This window comes from Rissa tridactyla, chromosome 10, assembly GCF_028500815.1.
Source record: "Rissa tridactyla isolate bRisTri1 chromosome 10, bRisTri1.patW.cur.20221130, whole genome shotgun sequence".
In the NCBI taxonomy this organism is placed as follows: domain Eukaryota; kingdom Metazoa; phylum Chordata; class Aves; order Charadriiformes; family Laridae; genus Rissa; species Rissa tridactyla.
Genome location: NC_071475.1, coordinates 3,714,304 through 3,731,014, shown reverse-complemented (window position 1 = coordinate 3,731,014; position 16,711 = coordinate 3,714,304). Strand labels below are relative to the sequence as shown.

The window sequence follows — 16,711 nt, the reverse complement described above, 5'->3', positions numbered from 1 at the left end:
GGGGCCTCGCCGGCGGGGTTCGGCGGCTCCCGCCTTCCCGCCGCGGGGGCTGATCACCCACCGCCGGCGCATGCAGCCGCGCCGCCGGCACTCGTTGTGGGCGCCCGGGGGCGGCGGCGTGAGCGGGCCCTGCAGCCGGGGGCGGCGGGGCCGTACCGTACCATACCGTAGCGGGGGGCGGCGGCTCCGCAGACAGCAATTAGGTGCAAATCACCGGCTGCGCTCCGCCTCTGTGCCCCGGACGCTCTGTCTGCGCACCCGGCGGGCAGTTAGGACCCCCCCCCCTCCCTCCGCTTCCCCCGCCCCCGGAGCGGCGGGCAGCGGCGGCGGGAGGAGGCGGCGCCGGGCGGCGGGATGCAGTGCGGGGCCGGGCGGCGGGCGGGCGCGGCAGCGAGGGGCAGAGCCCGGCGGGCAGCGGGGCGGCCCCGCTCCCCGTGAAGAGGCGGCGCGGCAGGGCAGCGGCCGCCGCCATGCAGCCGTTGCACCGGGCCCCGGCGTTGCTGCTGCTGGTGCTTCTGGCCGCCGGTGAGTGAGGGCTGGTGGGGCCGGGGGTCGCCGCCATCCCTGTGGGCTGGGGCGGGCCGGCCGCCGGGACCCCCCGCGGCGGGGCTGGGTAGCGGGCGGGTGTCGGTCCCCTCTCCGGGCACCGGAGCGCCCTGACCACCGGAACCCTCGGCGGGGTGCGGGTCTGGCCCCCCCAACCCCGGGCGGCCGGCAATGGGTCCAGTTCGCTGGGACACCGGGATCTCTGCGGGAGGCAGGTCCCCATCGCTCCCGCCAGCACCGTTGACCCCCGGGTACCGAGACCTGTGTCAGGTCCCCGTCCCCCACCCCGGAGCTCTCCCAGGGTACCGGGCACCGCCCCCCGCCCGGGCATCGGAGCTCTCTGGAGTAGCCGGTCTCAGCCCCGGGACCCCTGGGGTTGGGGGGCGTGACAGGGCACCCCCGGGCTCCCGGCATGGGGGGCTGGACCCACGTGGGTTTCACCCCGCGGGGGCGAGGGGCTCACCCGGGGTCCCCTGCCACAGAGACGGCGCTGGTCCCTGCGGGGACCCCGCACGCCGTGGCCGGCACCGGCAGCTCCCCCCGCAGGGCGAGCGAGGATGGATGGAGGTCGCCCCGGCCGGGTGGACCCGGCTACGCCAGGGCTGCCCCAAAACCGCCTTCTCCTGTATCGATGGCTTCGTCTGGCGTCGTGGTAATTTTGCTAACTACCGCGAAACTGGCACAAAGGAAGGGGGAAACCACAAATTGCTCTGCGTTTCCCCAAGAGCCTCCTCTTGAAATTTGGAGGAGAGGTAGGGTGCCAGGGAAAGGCAATTAAGTGCAGGAATAATTATACTCGGAATAGTTATGAAGGCTCTGCTTCTATTTTTAAAGAGTCTGGGGAAATTTCCCAACAAAGGGATCCCCCCAAAGACCCGTGAGGCTGAGATTGCCCTCTCACTCCCTACCCCCATCGCTTTTGTACAGAAATCTGGTTAGTGTGGAACAGGAGTTTTGAACGGGGACATTTAAAGAGTGGGGGAGTCTTTGTCTTGAGTCATTCTGGCAGGGAGGGAAGGGCCGATTTCCCAACCAGTCACTGTCTTCCAGCACAACCGAGCTGTGATACGGTGACATCCAGCCCCCTGGCACGTCTGTCTTGTTACCCCCCATCTCCCAAAAATGTTCATGGGGGAACCTGTCATCTGTGGAGCCGCTCTGTCCGTGAGCTGTACGTACAGTGCCTCGCCCCTGTCGTCTGGGGCTCCCTGAAGAGAAGGGATAAAGCCTTTTAGGTTTGCAAACAATAGTGAGCTTAAAGAGCAAAATGGATCAGAAAACCTGGTGGGGTTTTGTGCCAATACTCTGTGGCACAGAAGCAATAAACCTTTCCAGAGCTGAGCAGAGAGCCAGTTTTGTGGCTTCCTCCAGGCATGTTGTCCACATTAGGGAAAACCTTGGGCATGGCTGGCAAAGGTCCTTTAGCTGCATCTCAGCAGGAGACCCGTGTCCCCAAATTCATCCAGACCTCCACCTCCGCCACAGAGGAGGGCAAGGTGCATGGGGGGGAACTGCTGTGTTCCCACCCTGCCGATCTGCTGGCAAGGGTCGGACCCATCCCCATGGCTTGAAAGCAACAATTGCTCTGTGGAGGATGGAGATGGACCTCGTGGTGGTTTTAAAATTTGGTGGCCAAAAGGACCACAACTGATACTGCTGTGCAGAGGGGAGGGTGTGTTTCCTATTCTGCTGAGGCTGCTGGAAACTTTCTCGTATTGTTGTCCAGCTGGTGGTCATACGGAGGGTTTGGGTCCTTGGCTTTCCTTGTGGTGCTCTCTGCTGTCCTAGCAGGGAGCGGCGTAGGGGTGGGAGGTGAGGGACAGCTCAGTTCCTCATCTAGTGAAACTGGTAATCCTGGTGGGCTGTGGCAGCTCTGGGGGGCTGGACTTAGTTGGCCAGGCATCTCTGGGCACCTGGACTCCCGCCTAGATGGGAGGTCAGAAGTTGATATGCAGACTGCTGGGAATTTATAAATCAAGCCCTGTTTTGGTAAGTAGCTTTGCTCAGCGGTTTAGGATCTGTTCCAGTCTGGAATAATTCAGTGCACTCCAGCCTTGCTCCTCCAGTCCTGCAGGACAGGTACAGTTAAAACCTGAGAGAGAGCTGGAGGGGCTGAATGCAATTCCCCCGTGCTTCCCAGGATCAGGAGCCCCCCCAGACTGGCGGGATGGGCTGAAACAGGACCTGCGCCTCATCAGGGTCCTGTCAGACTGCTGGGCAGCACAGGGCTGCTGGCAGAGTGTGGAAACATCTCTCCAGGCTCTAGGGTATCTGAGCCCCTTTGCTTTTGCAAGTAGGAAAATGATGTGGTCAAAAGCCAGGGGGAGAAGGGAGGGAATTGGTCTCTTCCCTCTTCTTGTCTCCCCAGGTGCTTGTCTGCATGTGGGCTATTCAAGTTTTTGTTTTGTTTTTTTTTTTCCTTCTGCCTGCTTAGAAGATTCCTTGTTAACATTGTGTGAACAAGCCTGAGATAAGGCAGTATAAATCAGGATGGATGAAAATTCCCTGTAGTCAGTTTTTCCTTGGCCTCTTCAGTGCCATAAGGAAATGCTCATTTAATTATAGGCATCAGGGGTAGAAATAACTACATTAAGCCCTCAAGGGGAAGCTGCCGGCGACGAGCTGCAGATCAGAGCGCATAAAAGTTTTTTTTCCGCTTGCTCAGCAGGGGAAGAAGCTCTGTCATTTTGTGGGCACCTGGGTGAGCGGCAGTGGTGTCAGCGCCGCTGCAGGGCCAGGGCAGAGGGGCTGCGGGGAAGGTGCATCGCGGCCTGCAGCTGGCGGTTGGGTGAGCTCGCTTCCCGTTCTTGCTGGCTATTGAAACACGTAATCCCGAAAGAATGGAGAGAGGCTATTTGTCAGCCACACGAGCCAGCGCAGCCCGCACAGAGGCAAAGCAAACACGTGCGTTGGTTTGTTCAGAGGGCCAGGGATGCTGGCAAGGAAGATGCGCCCTGCTGGGGCTCGGATCAGCCCCCACTGTCCCTATGCCTGGTTAAGCCCTGTTGTGGCTACCAGGGTTTGGATGTATGTTCTTGGTTTGGGGATAATTTTTTACTGTTGGGAAGCCGGCTTTGCAGTTCTCCCTCTGTATGAAAACCGCAACCACTCTTGGCTCTTTCGCTCCTGCCTGATGTGTTGTGAAGGTAGTCAGGACCTGTACACGTGCCCTGGGACTACCAAACCTTTGCACGAGCTTCTTTTGCCTTGGATGCATGCATTTGTTTGGCGAGTGGTGAGACTGCTGCACGGCATGCCAGAGTGTGGCAGAGTGGTCATCATTGCTCCGCTGCAGGGGCTGGAGCAGAGTCTAACCCCACTTTGTGCTCAGTGTTGTGCCCAGTGAGTTTTAAAGACCTTTTGGGGTGTAAAAAGCTTGTGTTATATTTTGATGGGTGACCGTATCTCGAGGGAAGTCCCTCCTGCATCTGTGGTGGTGCTTGCTCTGCCCGGGCAGGAAGGCTGTAAAGACGAAGCAGCCAGGAGCCTGTTTTTGGTATGCTGGAGATCAGACCTGGGGCCATGGGGTACATGGTCCAGCTTGGGACAGAGCGAGAAGGGGAAGCACAGGCCTGGCGAGGTGATTTTTAGCAGACAGATGAAACGCTTTGGGTCCATGAGAGGGCAAAGGAATCTGTGGGCTGTGTTTTTTCTCAGTGGCTTTCATCCTGTGGCTGGGGGCTGCTTTGAGGAGGCCTATGAAGGGTAACCAAGAAAAGAAAATTCACTTCTGCTGTATACAACTGTCTGCCTGATGCTGTTTCCCCAGGGGCTGCATCTCTCCGGCCCCAAGTTGGGAACTGCCATTGTCGACAGTGAGAAGCGTGGAGGAGAGCAGACATTGCAGCAGCAGAGGAGGGAGGTGTGAAGGCTACGAGACGATCTGGGGCGGGGAGCGAAGGCAAACAGTCTGGGAGACTGAAGCCAGGCAAGATTGTGACTCCCGGCAGGAATGGCTGGGTCAAGGGGGAAGGACAGGCAGGCTTCTCTGAGTTGCTGTGACCTGCTTATGTGGAGTCTCTTCTGTGGAGACGAGTGGTGGTGCTTAAAGCAGATGTTACGAATTGTAAAGAATGTAGATGTGACTCTTCTCAGCGCTGGGCTGAGGATGCTCGGCGCCCCTGGAGGTCAGGCCCCTGGCACAGATGTGCTGATGAAGGGCATGTCTGCAATTATCTGCAAAAGCAGGTGCATCTTCTGGCAGCACCTTGCCATTTCCCATGGATATACCCAGGTCTGTGTGCTGTAGATGTTCTCTGCTGAAATGCCAGGGGAGCAAATGTTGGCAGTCCTTTGCGAGGTAGCGGCCGCTCAGTACGTGCAGACATGCACACCCTGTGGCCCAGTGTTTGAGCTCTCTGATTGTGCTACCTGTAAAAATCTGCAAAAGCTTAAAGATGCTGGCACAGCTGCTCTGTGCTCCAGGATCTCCCCCTAAAGAGATGTCCCATGGCAGGGGCTTTTTCAGTTGTGCCTTGACCCCTTCCTTCAGCTGGTACAGGTTGATAAGTGTATGTGCTCCTCGCAGACCCCAATGCTTTTCCCAGCACTCTGTAAAATATGCCAGGGCCATGAGGAGGTGGATGGTTTTAGAGGGACCTGGTTGGTGGCAGTACCAGAGCAGGATAGCAGTCTGATCTTGTTTTCTGAAGCCCTAATTGGAAATGATCTCGGAGATTAGGGACCCGGCTGGATTTGTAAGTGGTCTAGTGCAGCGTGGGAGAGCAGCGGTAAGGCCGTGTGGGAACTGGGGTGGGAGAGCTCTCTTAGGTGGACTGTCCCAGCATGGGTACGGTCCATAACTCTGTGTTAGCACAAAAAGGACTTGGTCTGATACACAGTTGTCCCATACGCTTCCCGGTGCAAGCTATGAAGGGTCTGGGGGTCAGAGACTCCAGGTGAGTGTGGGGGAATCAGCTTGGACATCCCTCAGCTGAACAACATTTTCTTCCTCCACCATCTGTGGTTGGGATCCTTTTTTTGTTATTTAAATGGCTCTGTGTTTTGTTATGTTCTGGAAACGGTTTTTGCCGTTGGCTGTTCTGCCCTGGGGCCTCTCTCCTCTCTGCCCTTGGGCCTTGCTCCCCGGCTTTTCCACGCACGGTGGTCTGGGGGAGGTCTGGGAACAGAATATCCCTGGCAGATGCTTCCCTCATCTGGTCATTGTGTTTCTGTCCTAACCGATTATCAGTAAATGACCCATTCCTGACCCAGCTCTCCTAGGAAATAACATTCTTGGATAACTCCTGGGTTTGGGGTGGGCTTGAAAGGAAGGTCAACGGTAGCAGGGCCAGATGGACATTGTTGCGGCTGCTGCATTGGCAATACTGAGATGCTCTGACCCCCCTCCCCGGTACCCATTGTGTGACTGGTGTTGTAGAGGCTGTGCTGGTTGTTGGTGGTGAGAGGCAGGTGAGTTGGAGTGTGTGCTCCAGGCAGGTGCTCTTCCCTTCAGCCGGCTGATCCTGCCTCCCTGCAGGGTGGTGGAGCCACAGCACCTGGGAAGGAGAGGTAAAACCAACCTTCAGCTGGGTAAACTGCAGGCACACCCGCCCGGCTACAGGTCAAGCCAATGTGATGACATCTTAAGGGATGTTTGTGTGTTTCCTTGGAGAGAAAATTGAGGTTTGCTTGTTGTTAATTAAAAAGCAAGAAAATTTTAAGGGCTGTCGCGATACAGTCACAGCCAGATTCCATTTCATCTGCCAGGATCCTTCCTCTCATTTCAGCTGGATACAGAAACGACTTATTTCCTCTTTTACTTCTAGCCCTATTCAGTAGGCCAGTTGGGAGCTTTTAACAGTTGGCCTGTCCCGTGGAGGGGTGTCTGGCCTTGTGGCAAAGGGATAAACTGGTTCTTGGTTGGCTAATGTAGAAAATACTTTGGGGTTCTTTTGGAATTGGTTAGAAATGTGAAACTGCTTTTATTCACAGCAGTTTGGGAGAGAGATGGCAGATGTTCTTTTCTGTGATTTTTCTTTTTTTTTTTTTTTTCTGCTGTTGAGCAAAACTCCCCCATCTGCCCTGTCTGGGGCTGTTATATCGAATCCTCTGCTGAGCTGAACAGAGCTTTGCCACTTTGATTTGGAACCATTTCCTGAGGGGCCAGTGGGGTCAGCAACTAGCAAACTCATTTCATCTGTGCATCCTCCTGGCTGGCTCTTTTCCAGCGGCCTCGGAAAGGTAACACTGCCGTATTATTCCCTGTTGTTGAAATCACCCCATGCTGCTCCATGCAGAGGTGAAGCATCTTTTGCAAGATCAGTGTTCCCTCCACGTGTTCACCTTTGTGGGTGCTGTGTGGGAGCTTGCAGCCAGCGCGGGAGCTCCCGTGCTGGTTTTGGTGCTCTCTCTCTCTGCCTTTGTTCCCTCTCTCCCCTCCACCTACGTCTCCCACTTTCTCTCCTTTCTCGCCCCTCCTCTGTCTGATCCGGGGAGGGTTTTCCCTCCCGTGCTCGCAGCCCTGCCGTTTCCCCGAAGGCTGGCTGCCCTCTTTAGCATGCAGAGCCTCATCTCCTCCAGGTTACGCAGAGGTGCTGCAAAAATAGAAATGAGAGACAAACGCCCCTTTGAAGCAGCTGGCGAGCCCTGGCTCCGTTCCCTGCTCCCTCCCATCTACAGTCGCGGGGCTTTATTCGTTTGTGTTTCTTTATTCCTATCACTTGGTCTGCCTTTTAGAATACAAAATTGGGAGGCTGATGGCTGATAGAAGTCCTCTAATGCCCGTTCCCCATCCTAGGAGGAAAATGACTAGCCACCGACGTCTTGGGCGTTAGATTTCCTCTCTCGGCCGTGCTCCCCTGCCTCTGAGCTCAGCTCGTGCTTTGATTCTTTCTTTGCCTCCGAGTTGACAGCTGCGTTGAGCTCCTTTATGAGATGCTTGGAAGAGAGAGGGGAGGTGGCAAATCTTGGGTCTGCTCTTTGGCACCCCAAGCCTTTGGGGTTTTGCTGCTGGTGCAAAAGGTGGTGTCCGGATGCTGTCTGGGGAGGTACCGGTTTGTACCCCGATGCAATGGTGCCATTAGCCCTGTGGCATTCGAGCTCCTGCTGGCACAGTGGGTTCCCCCAGGCCAGCCTCTGCATCTTGTGCCTGTGAATCAGACTCCAAGGTATTGTCGTACTCCAGATCCACCTCAGGAGAAACCTGGCTTGCTCAGGCTGTGTTTATTAATGACTCACTCTTAGGGGTGAGGTGGTATAGTTTTATCTTGAGCTGAGGAGAGCAGAGCTTCCCAGTAAACACGATAATGCAGCTTAGGGGGTTTTAGCTGGGTAAACACTTCAGAGTTAAATGAGGGTAAACAAACTCCCAGGGTCTGAGCTTCCTGCATGGATGGGATTAGCTCTCTGGGTGCCCAGGTTCACCTGCCGTGAGATGTCTGTTGTGTAGAGGTGGTGGGACAGGCTGTGGCTGAGCTCTGGAGGGAGCCCAAACAGGCTGTAGCTGATGGAAACTGAGGGTCTTGAATCAGTCTTTGGAGCTGGCACAATTACATTTTGAGGCCTTGCCTAGCTGGCTGGGAGACCTGGGATGTGCGTTGTGGCGTGGCTGGAAAGCCGGAGTGCCGCATCAGCCATGTCTCTGCTAATGGGAGTCAGGGGAAACTGAGGCATTGGGGTGGATACAGAACTAGCGTACCATCCAGGCAGTCACTTGCCGTCCCAACTACACCAGGTTTTCCATGTGGTCTTGGACCCGCTGTGGTCTTTCCCCATCCTTCTGCTCCCCTTTTCTGGATAACTTTGAGAATAACGTTCCCTTTCCCCCCCTCACTGCTCTCTGTCATGTTTGCTTCAGCTGTAAGCTCCTCAAGACAGGTGCTGTCCCCTCTGGGCTGCACGGGGCTCAGCAGCGCTCGCTGTTAGTGATTCCGGTGTCTTGTGGCAGCCTGGGGAAGCCCAGCCCGGGCACCATCACGTCGGAGCCTGAATCGCCAAAGGGACTGGCCAGGCCAGGTCTCTCCACATCCATGCTTCTGCAGAAGATGTGCGCAGACTTCAGCGTCTGTGCACAGCTCGCAGGGAGCCGGCGCATCCCCAGGGATGCCCAGAGGCGCTTTGGTTGGCTCCATGATGCTGCAGTAGCTTCCATCCCCTGCGATACCCTGCCTCTGTTGCCGTTCCCTTTTTGTTGCTGGACTGGCCTCAGCTGGTCTCGCCTTGGATCAATAGAACAAAATAAACGAGATTGAGAAGTGCTGAAGCCTGGCCCAAGCATATATAGGAAAGAGTAACCAATATTGGATTTTGCTCAGTTCAGAGAATAGTGGAGGAAGGTGCAGAGGGTCAGAGCAGGAAGGAGGCTCGAGAAACGCATTTCTAGCTTCCGACATTCCCAGGACAGGTTTGATAATCAGCCTGGCAAGTAAGCAGCAACCCCCAAACTCTTTGTGCAAACAAGCCAATGTTTTCAGTGAAAGAACCAGGGCCAACCCATCTGCCATTGCCCCACAGCTCATTTTGGCACTCGCCCTGATTTGAATTTGTCCTTCTGGGACGTGGAGTCATAGGACATAGTGTGGGAAGGAACCTCGGGAGGTTGCCCAGTCTGTGCCCTTGCCTGAAGGCAGTTCAGCTCTGCTTAAATCATTTCAGGCCTCGTGTATCCGGATCTGTGTGCAGCATCCAGGTGATGTCTCAGCAGTGCTTTGTAAAATCTCTCTATTTCTAATACTTCAGGACCGTGCAAGCGTTTTCACATCTGCGTTCCAGTCATATCTCAGAGCTGTTTCTAATACAGGCATTTCTCCTTGTAAGACGTTTGTAATGGATAGTTTCCTATCTTGTCTCAAAAATGTTTGGTGCTGGTTCTTATGGTGGTGACTTATCACTTTGTGCTATTTCTATAATATTTTTGTTATTTCCATCCTCAAGATCACCTAGCTGTACCTACAATCTTTCTGTGCAGTGAGGATGTCTCCTTGCTTTATGTCCTTGGCTAATTTCATTATCATGTTCCTGATTTTTGTTCCAAGGTCACTTAGGAAAATGTTAAAGAACAGCAGCAGATCCAAGGACGGACCTTGAGGAGTTCCACTAATAGCCTCCCTCCAGCACAAGCCTCTGTCATTTTTCGGGTAGCCAATGCCCTTCAGTCGCCTTACGGTTTTCCTGCTAATCGGTGTCTTTTCTTGCTTCTCTTGTAATTCTGCAGGAGGCACTGTATCAGGTATTTTACTGAAGTGCAGATGGATTAGATCTGCTGCATTTTTCTTGTATAGAAAATCAGTTATCAAAGAAAAATACCAAATTAGTCTTCATTTCAGCTTGTTCAGTTCAGTGACTAGTTCATTAAGAACTGAGAAACTGAGTATGAGCTGAGAAAGCGGGAAAACTTGTCCTTTTTTCTTCTAGTCTGTGAATAAAAATCATCTGTGAGAAGATGAGATCTCTCGTTTTAATGTGCCGAAGAACAGAGAGCTAGGAAGCAATTGGTTCAGTTCACTCAAATTAGTTACTTCGCTTGCTTAACAAAACTGTTTTAGATGTAAAACATGTTTTGGTAATTTCTTTTTTTTTTTTTCCTTATGTCTCCGTATTTATCATGGTATTTATCGGTTGAATAAAGCCAAGTTCCAGGTGCTGTTTTCTTGCATTTTGATTGAAGTTCAATATGCATGTGAATGTACCTTGACACAAATCACAATTAAAGTCTCATCTAGGAATCAAGAAGTGTCAGTCAAACCTTCTAATATATAAAATGGAAATAACAAGGATATAATTGTTGAAAGAAAAGTGTAAAATGCAGCCTGCCTCCCTGCTTAGCATTAAGTAGATGTTTGCTGTTAGTACATTTTAATTCTTGCTTGTGACAGTCAGCCCTTCCTTAGGAAAACAAAAAATGTGACTGCAAAATGAAATTAAAATCAATGACTTAAAAATAGATTTCCAGCCTGCTGATTTAAAATGTGATTAATATTGGTAATGTAAATAATTTTGGTTTAAATCACTTCCCCCGCATATAATATAGCTGCAGATCGTTAGGGTGAAATCTTGCCTGGGTGACCGCTGGGTAGGAAACTCTCATTGACTTCGCATGGCCAAAATTTCGTGGCTTAAGTATAAGACATTCCACCTCCTCTCCAGGATGGGTGATTAATGAAGCGCCCCGACCTTTCAAAGAGCCAAAAAAACCTCAGAGAGGGTGGACCATCACTGCCCCATTGAAGAGAGGTGCCCCAGACTGGATGGCTGCTTGGCACCGGCTCATCCTGGATGTGAATGCTTCTCCGCGTGGTTGTGGGTGTTTCCCAAATGCCCTGATTTTCCTCATCAGCCGGGAGCGCAGCCCATCTGCAGGGCAGGTTGCCCTGAAGGCAGGTGTGCACAGCGGGTTAGGGTGGCAGGAGCAGGCTGCAAGGAGAAGACAAGCCCGGTGGCTGTCAGCCCTATCTCTGATATGGGTTTACTGTCTTTATACAGGGACCTTGTGCCTCTGCCTTGCCTCCTCGGAGGAGCCAACCACCGATGGCCTCACATCCACTTCCCTGCTGGAGTTTGCCATGATGTCCCACCTGGAGGCCGTGAAATCCCACGAGCAAACCAGCCCAGAGGCTGCAGAGCCTGATCTTGCCCCCGGCTCTCTGCATGCTGCCCCGGGATCGGGCTTTGCCAGCGAGGAGAACGAGGAGTCCAAGATCTTACAGCCCCCGCAGTACTTCTGGGAAGATGGGGGAGAGCTCAACGACTCCAGCCTGGACTTGGGACCGGCAACAGGTAGGCTATTTTTACCCCGTTCTTCCTCCCCGCTATGCAAGGACTCTGGGGAGGCAGGAGGATGCAGGAATCTGTTTTCCTGCTTTGACACAACTCTCGCTAAGAGGGCCTGAGATTAAACGTCAGCTCTATTTTCTCACCTCAGTGCCTGATGTGTCCCCAGTGAACCCTGAGCAAGCACAGGCTTTAGAAACCAAGTTACAGCTGAGCCTTTATTCCTGAGCTGCTATGACCTGGGAGAAGTATTGCCTCCACCTAGTTTCCCATTGCCTCGTGCCCTTCTTTCTCTCTCTCTCCTTCCCCCTTTTATGCTCTCTTCTTTCTTCCTTCTTTCTGTTGCTGTCAATTAAGTGCAACCTAAAAGTCTCAAGACCCTGGCTCAGAGATGGAGGCCATCTTGGGGTTTGAGTCACAGCTGGATTCCCTGGGCACAATCCTGGATTCTTCACCCTGTGACTTCAGTGGGAATTTGGCCCAAGAGAAGACAGCGGGGTTTTTTCCCTTGGGCAGCTGCCCTGTTGCCTACCCTGTCCTGCCTGCTCCCTGAGGAGCCATGGCCAAAAGGAGTTTTGTTAGCATTTGAGCTCGCTTTCCTCTGGGGAGTGTTTTTTGAGACCATTGAGTTCCTTCAGTGGTTTTCCCTGAGCCCCTAGTTGGGTTTGAGATGCTCTCAGGGAGAGGGATGGGAGGAAGGAGGAGGAGCATTGCAGGGTTTCCAGTAGCTTAGGAGATTATTTCACATGCTCCTGCTCTTAAGTGTCATGTGGGGCATGTATTAAGTGTTACTCAGGGGCCAGGCTTCAGCCTTATCCCTCCTCCCTTATCCGGTGTCGCTGCCTCCCTCTCAGCAGGTCTGACTGAGGTCTGCAATTAGAAAGCACAAGTCTTGTTTTATCTTCACTCCTATTTCTGTGACCTTAAAAAAGACCTGTGCTCACGCAGGGCCGAGGGCTGCCACCGTGCTGTGGCTCAGGCTGCCCGCTGGGGCATGGCGCATGCTGTGCAGGGCAAGGGCCACCCCAGCGTAGGTCTCCAAAGCCCTTTGCTCACCAACATTGCTGCTAGACTCATCTGGCCATGCTTTTGCCACCCTGCGGCTCGCGTGGCCCCTGGGATGCTCGCCATGGGGAAGCTGGGCAGATGCTGCCTCCACAGCGACGCTGGGGGCGGATGGTGCGTGTTCCCACCAGCGCATCCTTGGGACATGCTCTGGCTTAGCTGCTCTCAGGCGCTGGCAGTGTGCTCAGCGGCGCTTTTATTTGTGTGCCAGCAGGCACCTGCATGTACTCACAGATCTGGACGTGACTTGGAGAACAGCGTGTGCTTGTGCATTGAGAGCGAGATGCACTGGGTACCGAACCCAGCCCCGCTTCTTGCACGTGCCTCGCCCCATTCGTATGCAGAACACGCTCCTCTCTCCTTCCGTTCTTGCCTGCAGTGCTTTCCTCCATGAGCAGATGTGCGCTTTCAGCTGTCCTTTACGCGTACCCTGCCCTATCCACTGCCCAGCTAACCACTTCGGGGCTTCCAAGCACTGTTTCTTCCCCTGGCCATTGCTGTGTCCAGAGCTCGTGTCTCAGTGGCATTTCAGAACCTTGGTTAATAGAACAGTTTGAATTATTCAAGAGGTGGGAGCGCATTTCTACTTAAAATTTAATTAGAAACCTGCTGTGTGTCATTTTACAATAAAGGATATTGTAATAGCATCCCTAAATTGGGCAGCCTTCTCCTGTCATGCAAAGCCTGTGCATGAGAGATGCACACAACCGATGGTTCTTACATGCTGCATGTGTGACAGATGCCATGTGATACCTTGTGGAACTGTCTGATGACATCTGTTAGGTTATTTTCAATGTATAAATCCATTAAACAGTTTCAAACAGATGCTGTTTAAGGGGAAAAAAAAAAGTTTACAGTGTAAGTTTTCCTTATGTGAGTTTTCCGTCCAAATGACAGCGTAGCCCAGTATAGTTGGTAGCTCTGTCCCAGGCACAGATTTGAGACCCTGTGTCAGTCAAGGCACGAAATGGAATTGTCATACTACTGGAGAGAGAAAATTCCCAGCTATGGAAGGAGACCTGTGCTGGTTTCTTTCTGTATTTGGTGTAAAGATATTGGGCCTGGAATTGGTGGTCTTGTTGCAGATAGGCCCGATCTGCTGAGATTTCAAAGCTGTATTAGTCATCTCTCTTTTTTTTTTTTATTTTATTTTTTTTTATTTTTTGTCCTTCTGAAGTCTCTGTGGGGAGACTCCTCTGCCTTTGTGTGACTTTGAGGCTGCAAGAGATAAAAAGTAATAACAATCTGCAGCTGCTGCTCTTTTTTTAAGTGCACTCGAACATCCTTTAAAAATATTTCTGGAAAACATGTGGCATCTAGGGCCACCTGTTAGTCCATTAGAAAGTGAGAACAAACTCCCACTGGCAGAGCACAGCTCAGCTCTGATTCTCCTGAATAATGTGCTTTCGCTGATTTATGCTCTGGAACAGTAAATCTACATTGACATCAGTGAGCGTCAGCCTGTGGCAGGACCCTGAGATTTGTCTTATTCTGTCTGAGTGTGCTCAGGAGTGCAGGTTTGCCCGTGTGCTAACCCGTGCACAGCTGCTACCCAGTGGAGCTGCATCTGAGAGAGATGGATTAGGTCTGGTGGGGTTGTGGATGCCATATCATATCCTTAGGAAAAGAAGCAGCGTGTGACTCGTACTTCAGCCAAGAGGCAAGTCAGTGGAGCTGTGAACCCGTTACTTCTGCATCCCACTGCTTTCAGGCTTCCAGGGAGCTCAGAAGCTTCTCGGGTTGTAGTTTGGATTTGGCTGCTTTGTTTCGTCTTTGGTATCAAATCGGCCTGAGCCACAGATCAACCCTGAAGACAGCGTGGACTTGCATCTGGCCCTTCTTGTCCTCCTTTCCCTTCTTACCACCTTGCCTATCTTGTTTTGCCTGGAAGCTTCCAGTCCCCCATGTTTCCTACTGTCACAGATGCAACACCTCTTCTAGCTTCAGGGGTAGAAGATGGGAGTCGTTAGGGCTGCAGGTCCCTTTAAGTCCCTGATTTTTTTTGTGAAAGCATTACATGGTGGCATATCCATCCTGGAGCACTCCGTGGTTTGCACCTCACTCTGTTCTTCTTTGGCTGAGTCAGAACGCGGTGTTCCCCTTCCTGTGAAGGCTCTAGGTTGAGTTAGCCTAATCGTTATTTGCTGGGAGGTAAGGGCTCCCAAAAACTGTTGGGAGACTTGTGAATGTCTGGTGAATGAAGGCACTTAGTCCCTCTCCTCCCTTTCCCAACAGCTGAGCCTCCAGGCGTTGGGGTGCACCATCACATCTTCCAGTGTGAATGGTGGCCTGGCATGAAGCTCGCTTCGTTACAGCCAGGGTCTGCTCTCTTAGCTCCAAGGTTGTGCTGTTGAAGAGCAAGGCATGACTGTGCTGGGAGCTATCAAATCTAGTCCTATGGATTGGTGATTCACTAGGATGGCATGTGGTGCTTTGGGCGGGGGGTGGGGTGTGGCAATTGTAATCTTTTAATTATTTGTAGTAATTAGCAGAAGGGATTCCCAGGAAAGCTAGGATGAAGGATAGCAGGACACACAAGCTAGAAGGACCGTATTCAAAGAAAAATAAGTTTTCTGACCAGTTAATGGGATAAAATATTTTCCATTCTCAACTCTTCTCGGATACTGAGATTCACTTCCTTTCATGATGAATTACTTGCCTCTGGCCAGAGGGATCCCAGTCTCTCTCAGCCTTACTGAAATCTGCTGCCTCTTCATCCAGACTGACAGCAAATCTGCAGTTCTTAATACCATCTTCAACCCAAGCATTAATGAAATGAAGCACCTGGTAAAGACTGTCCACGTAAGAAGCTTAGTGCTGAGCAGCCCCTGCCTGAGCTCAGCTCCCGGGATGCCTCTTGTTTGTGCCCTGGTTTAGTGTACACTGACACGTTAGGTGATCTATCTTGGGACAAGCCATCTCGACCAAGACGTTGCTGGCAAAGGCTGACCTATGACAAAGAGGGTTTCTCTGTGCATCGTGTTATTCTGGTGCAGCTATCCCAGACTGACTCTGTGTTTGGGTGAGGGTGGCTTATTCTAGCCTTAATACATACAGTGAGCAGGAAAAAGGCATGGTTCTGTTTGGGAAAGGCTGTAGAACTTGGTGCCCAGGCTCCACCTGAAGCAAATTCCAAGCGTAATGAGCCCTAGCCACTTTGCGACGCTGCGTCTCGCTTCTAACTATGATCTCTTTTGGGTGTGTGGGCCTGTCTTGGAGTTGCAGATACTAACTTCTCCTAGCTCTTCTGGAAGATTAGGTTATTAGCCCCAACTGGCTCAATTCCAGCACCAGTAATTGCATTTTGCCTCTTTGAACGCCCCCTGCAGTTTCAGTCAGATGGAGTATGCCTTTTTGCAGTAAGCCTCACCGCTCTATAGTGCAAAACGGCGAGCAGATACCACCTCAGACCTGGCTGCATTTTAAGCAGCGAGTAGAGTGCGCTCTGTACGTCCCAAAGTTGGCAGGTGCTTTAGAATGAATGGTGCTATCGGGCTGCCTTGTGGTGGGAGCCCAGGAATGTTCTTGTCTTTATTACAGTGCCTTCTAATCATCAGTAATTCAATCACTGGTTAACATGATCTTCCCGTTTAATCCAATAAAGACCCTTATGGTCAGGTTATGTGTACTAAAAACAATGACGCTCACCCATTTTCTGAGCTGTCACAGTTGGTTTAAACAGCTAATAGTGGCAAATACAGGGTAGGGAACCTTGTAGGGCATGAGGCCAGCTCTTCTGAATGAAGGAGGAGCAGAGATGTAATGAATTAAATGTCTGTCTGGGGAATCGTGCTTTGGCACACTGCCAGGTCTCAGCCCATCTGGTGTCAGGGAAGTTTCGGTATTGATTTCGGAGGAAGCGGGACATCACCAAAGTGGCAGCTCTTGCAGAGATTTGGAACTCATATTCACCTCTCCCAGGGAAAATCATCTCCCCACAAGAAGCAAGTGAATCTGTGCGACCCAGACCTAGGTCTGCTAGGGGATGCAAAGGGCAGGACTTGGAGTGCCAGGAGGGCTGTGCAAGATGGTTTCTTTAGAATAATAGTGCCTGTGTTTTTACAAGAGAGCCTGGAAGGGAAAAGCTAGGGGGTGGAGGCGAAGACAGCTGGATGCTGCAATATGAGTAATATCACCACTGGTGGAAAGCATTAGGGTTGTAGCTAAGGATGTGGTGGCAAAGAGGTGAGGCAGAGGTGTGGAATTTCATATCGGTGAACCAGACTCCCAAGGGGGTGGTGTGACTGAGAAGCTCTGGGAGAGTATATGACGTGGAGCTGTGGCTGCCTGCTACACTCGTCTGGTCCATCCCTGCTGGACTGTTTGGCCAGAGACTCTGGGACAGTTTTGTGGCTACAGCAGGCAGTTCTCCTGAGCTGTCCCCATCTGT

The 16,711-nt window shown here is 52.3% G+C and overlaps 1 protein-coding gene across 1 annotated transcript in view; it reads left to right on the top strand.

Moving 5' to 3' along the window:
• The first annotated feature begins 215 nt into the window (after positions 1-215).
• PODXL2 (podocalyxin like 2) overlaps positions 216-16,711 on the top strand; it is a 32,341-nt gene continuing 15,845 nt past the window's right edge. The window contains exons 1-2 of the mRNA XM_054216718.1: positions 216-525; positions 10,969-11,262. Coding sequence (XP_054072693.1) covers positions 471-525; positions 10,969-11,262 — 349 coding nt within the window. The 5' untranslated portion in view covers positions 216-470. The remainder of the gene's footprint in view (positions 526-10,968; positions 11,263-16,711) is intronic.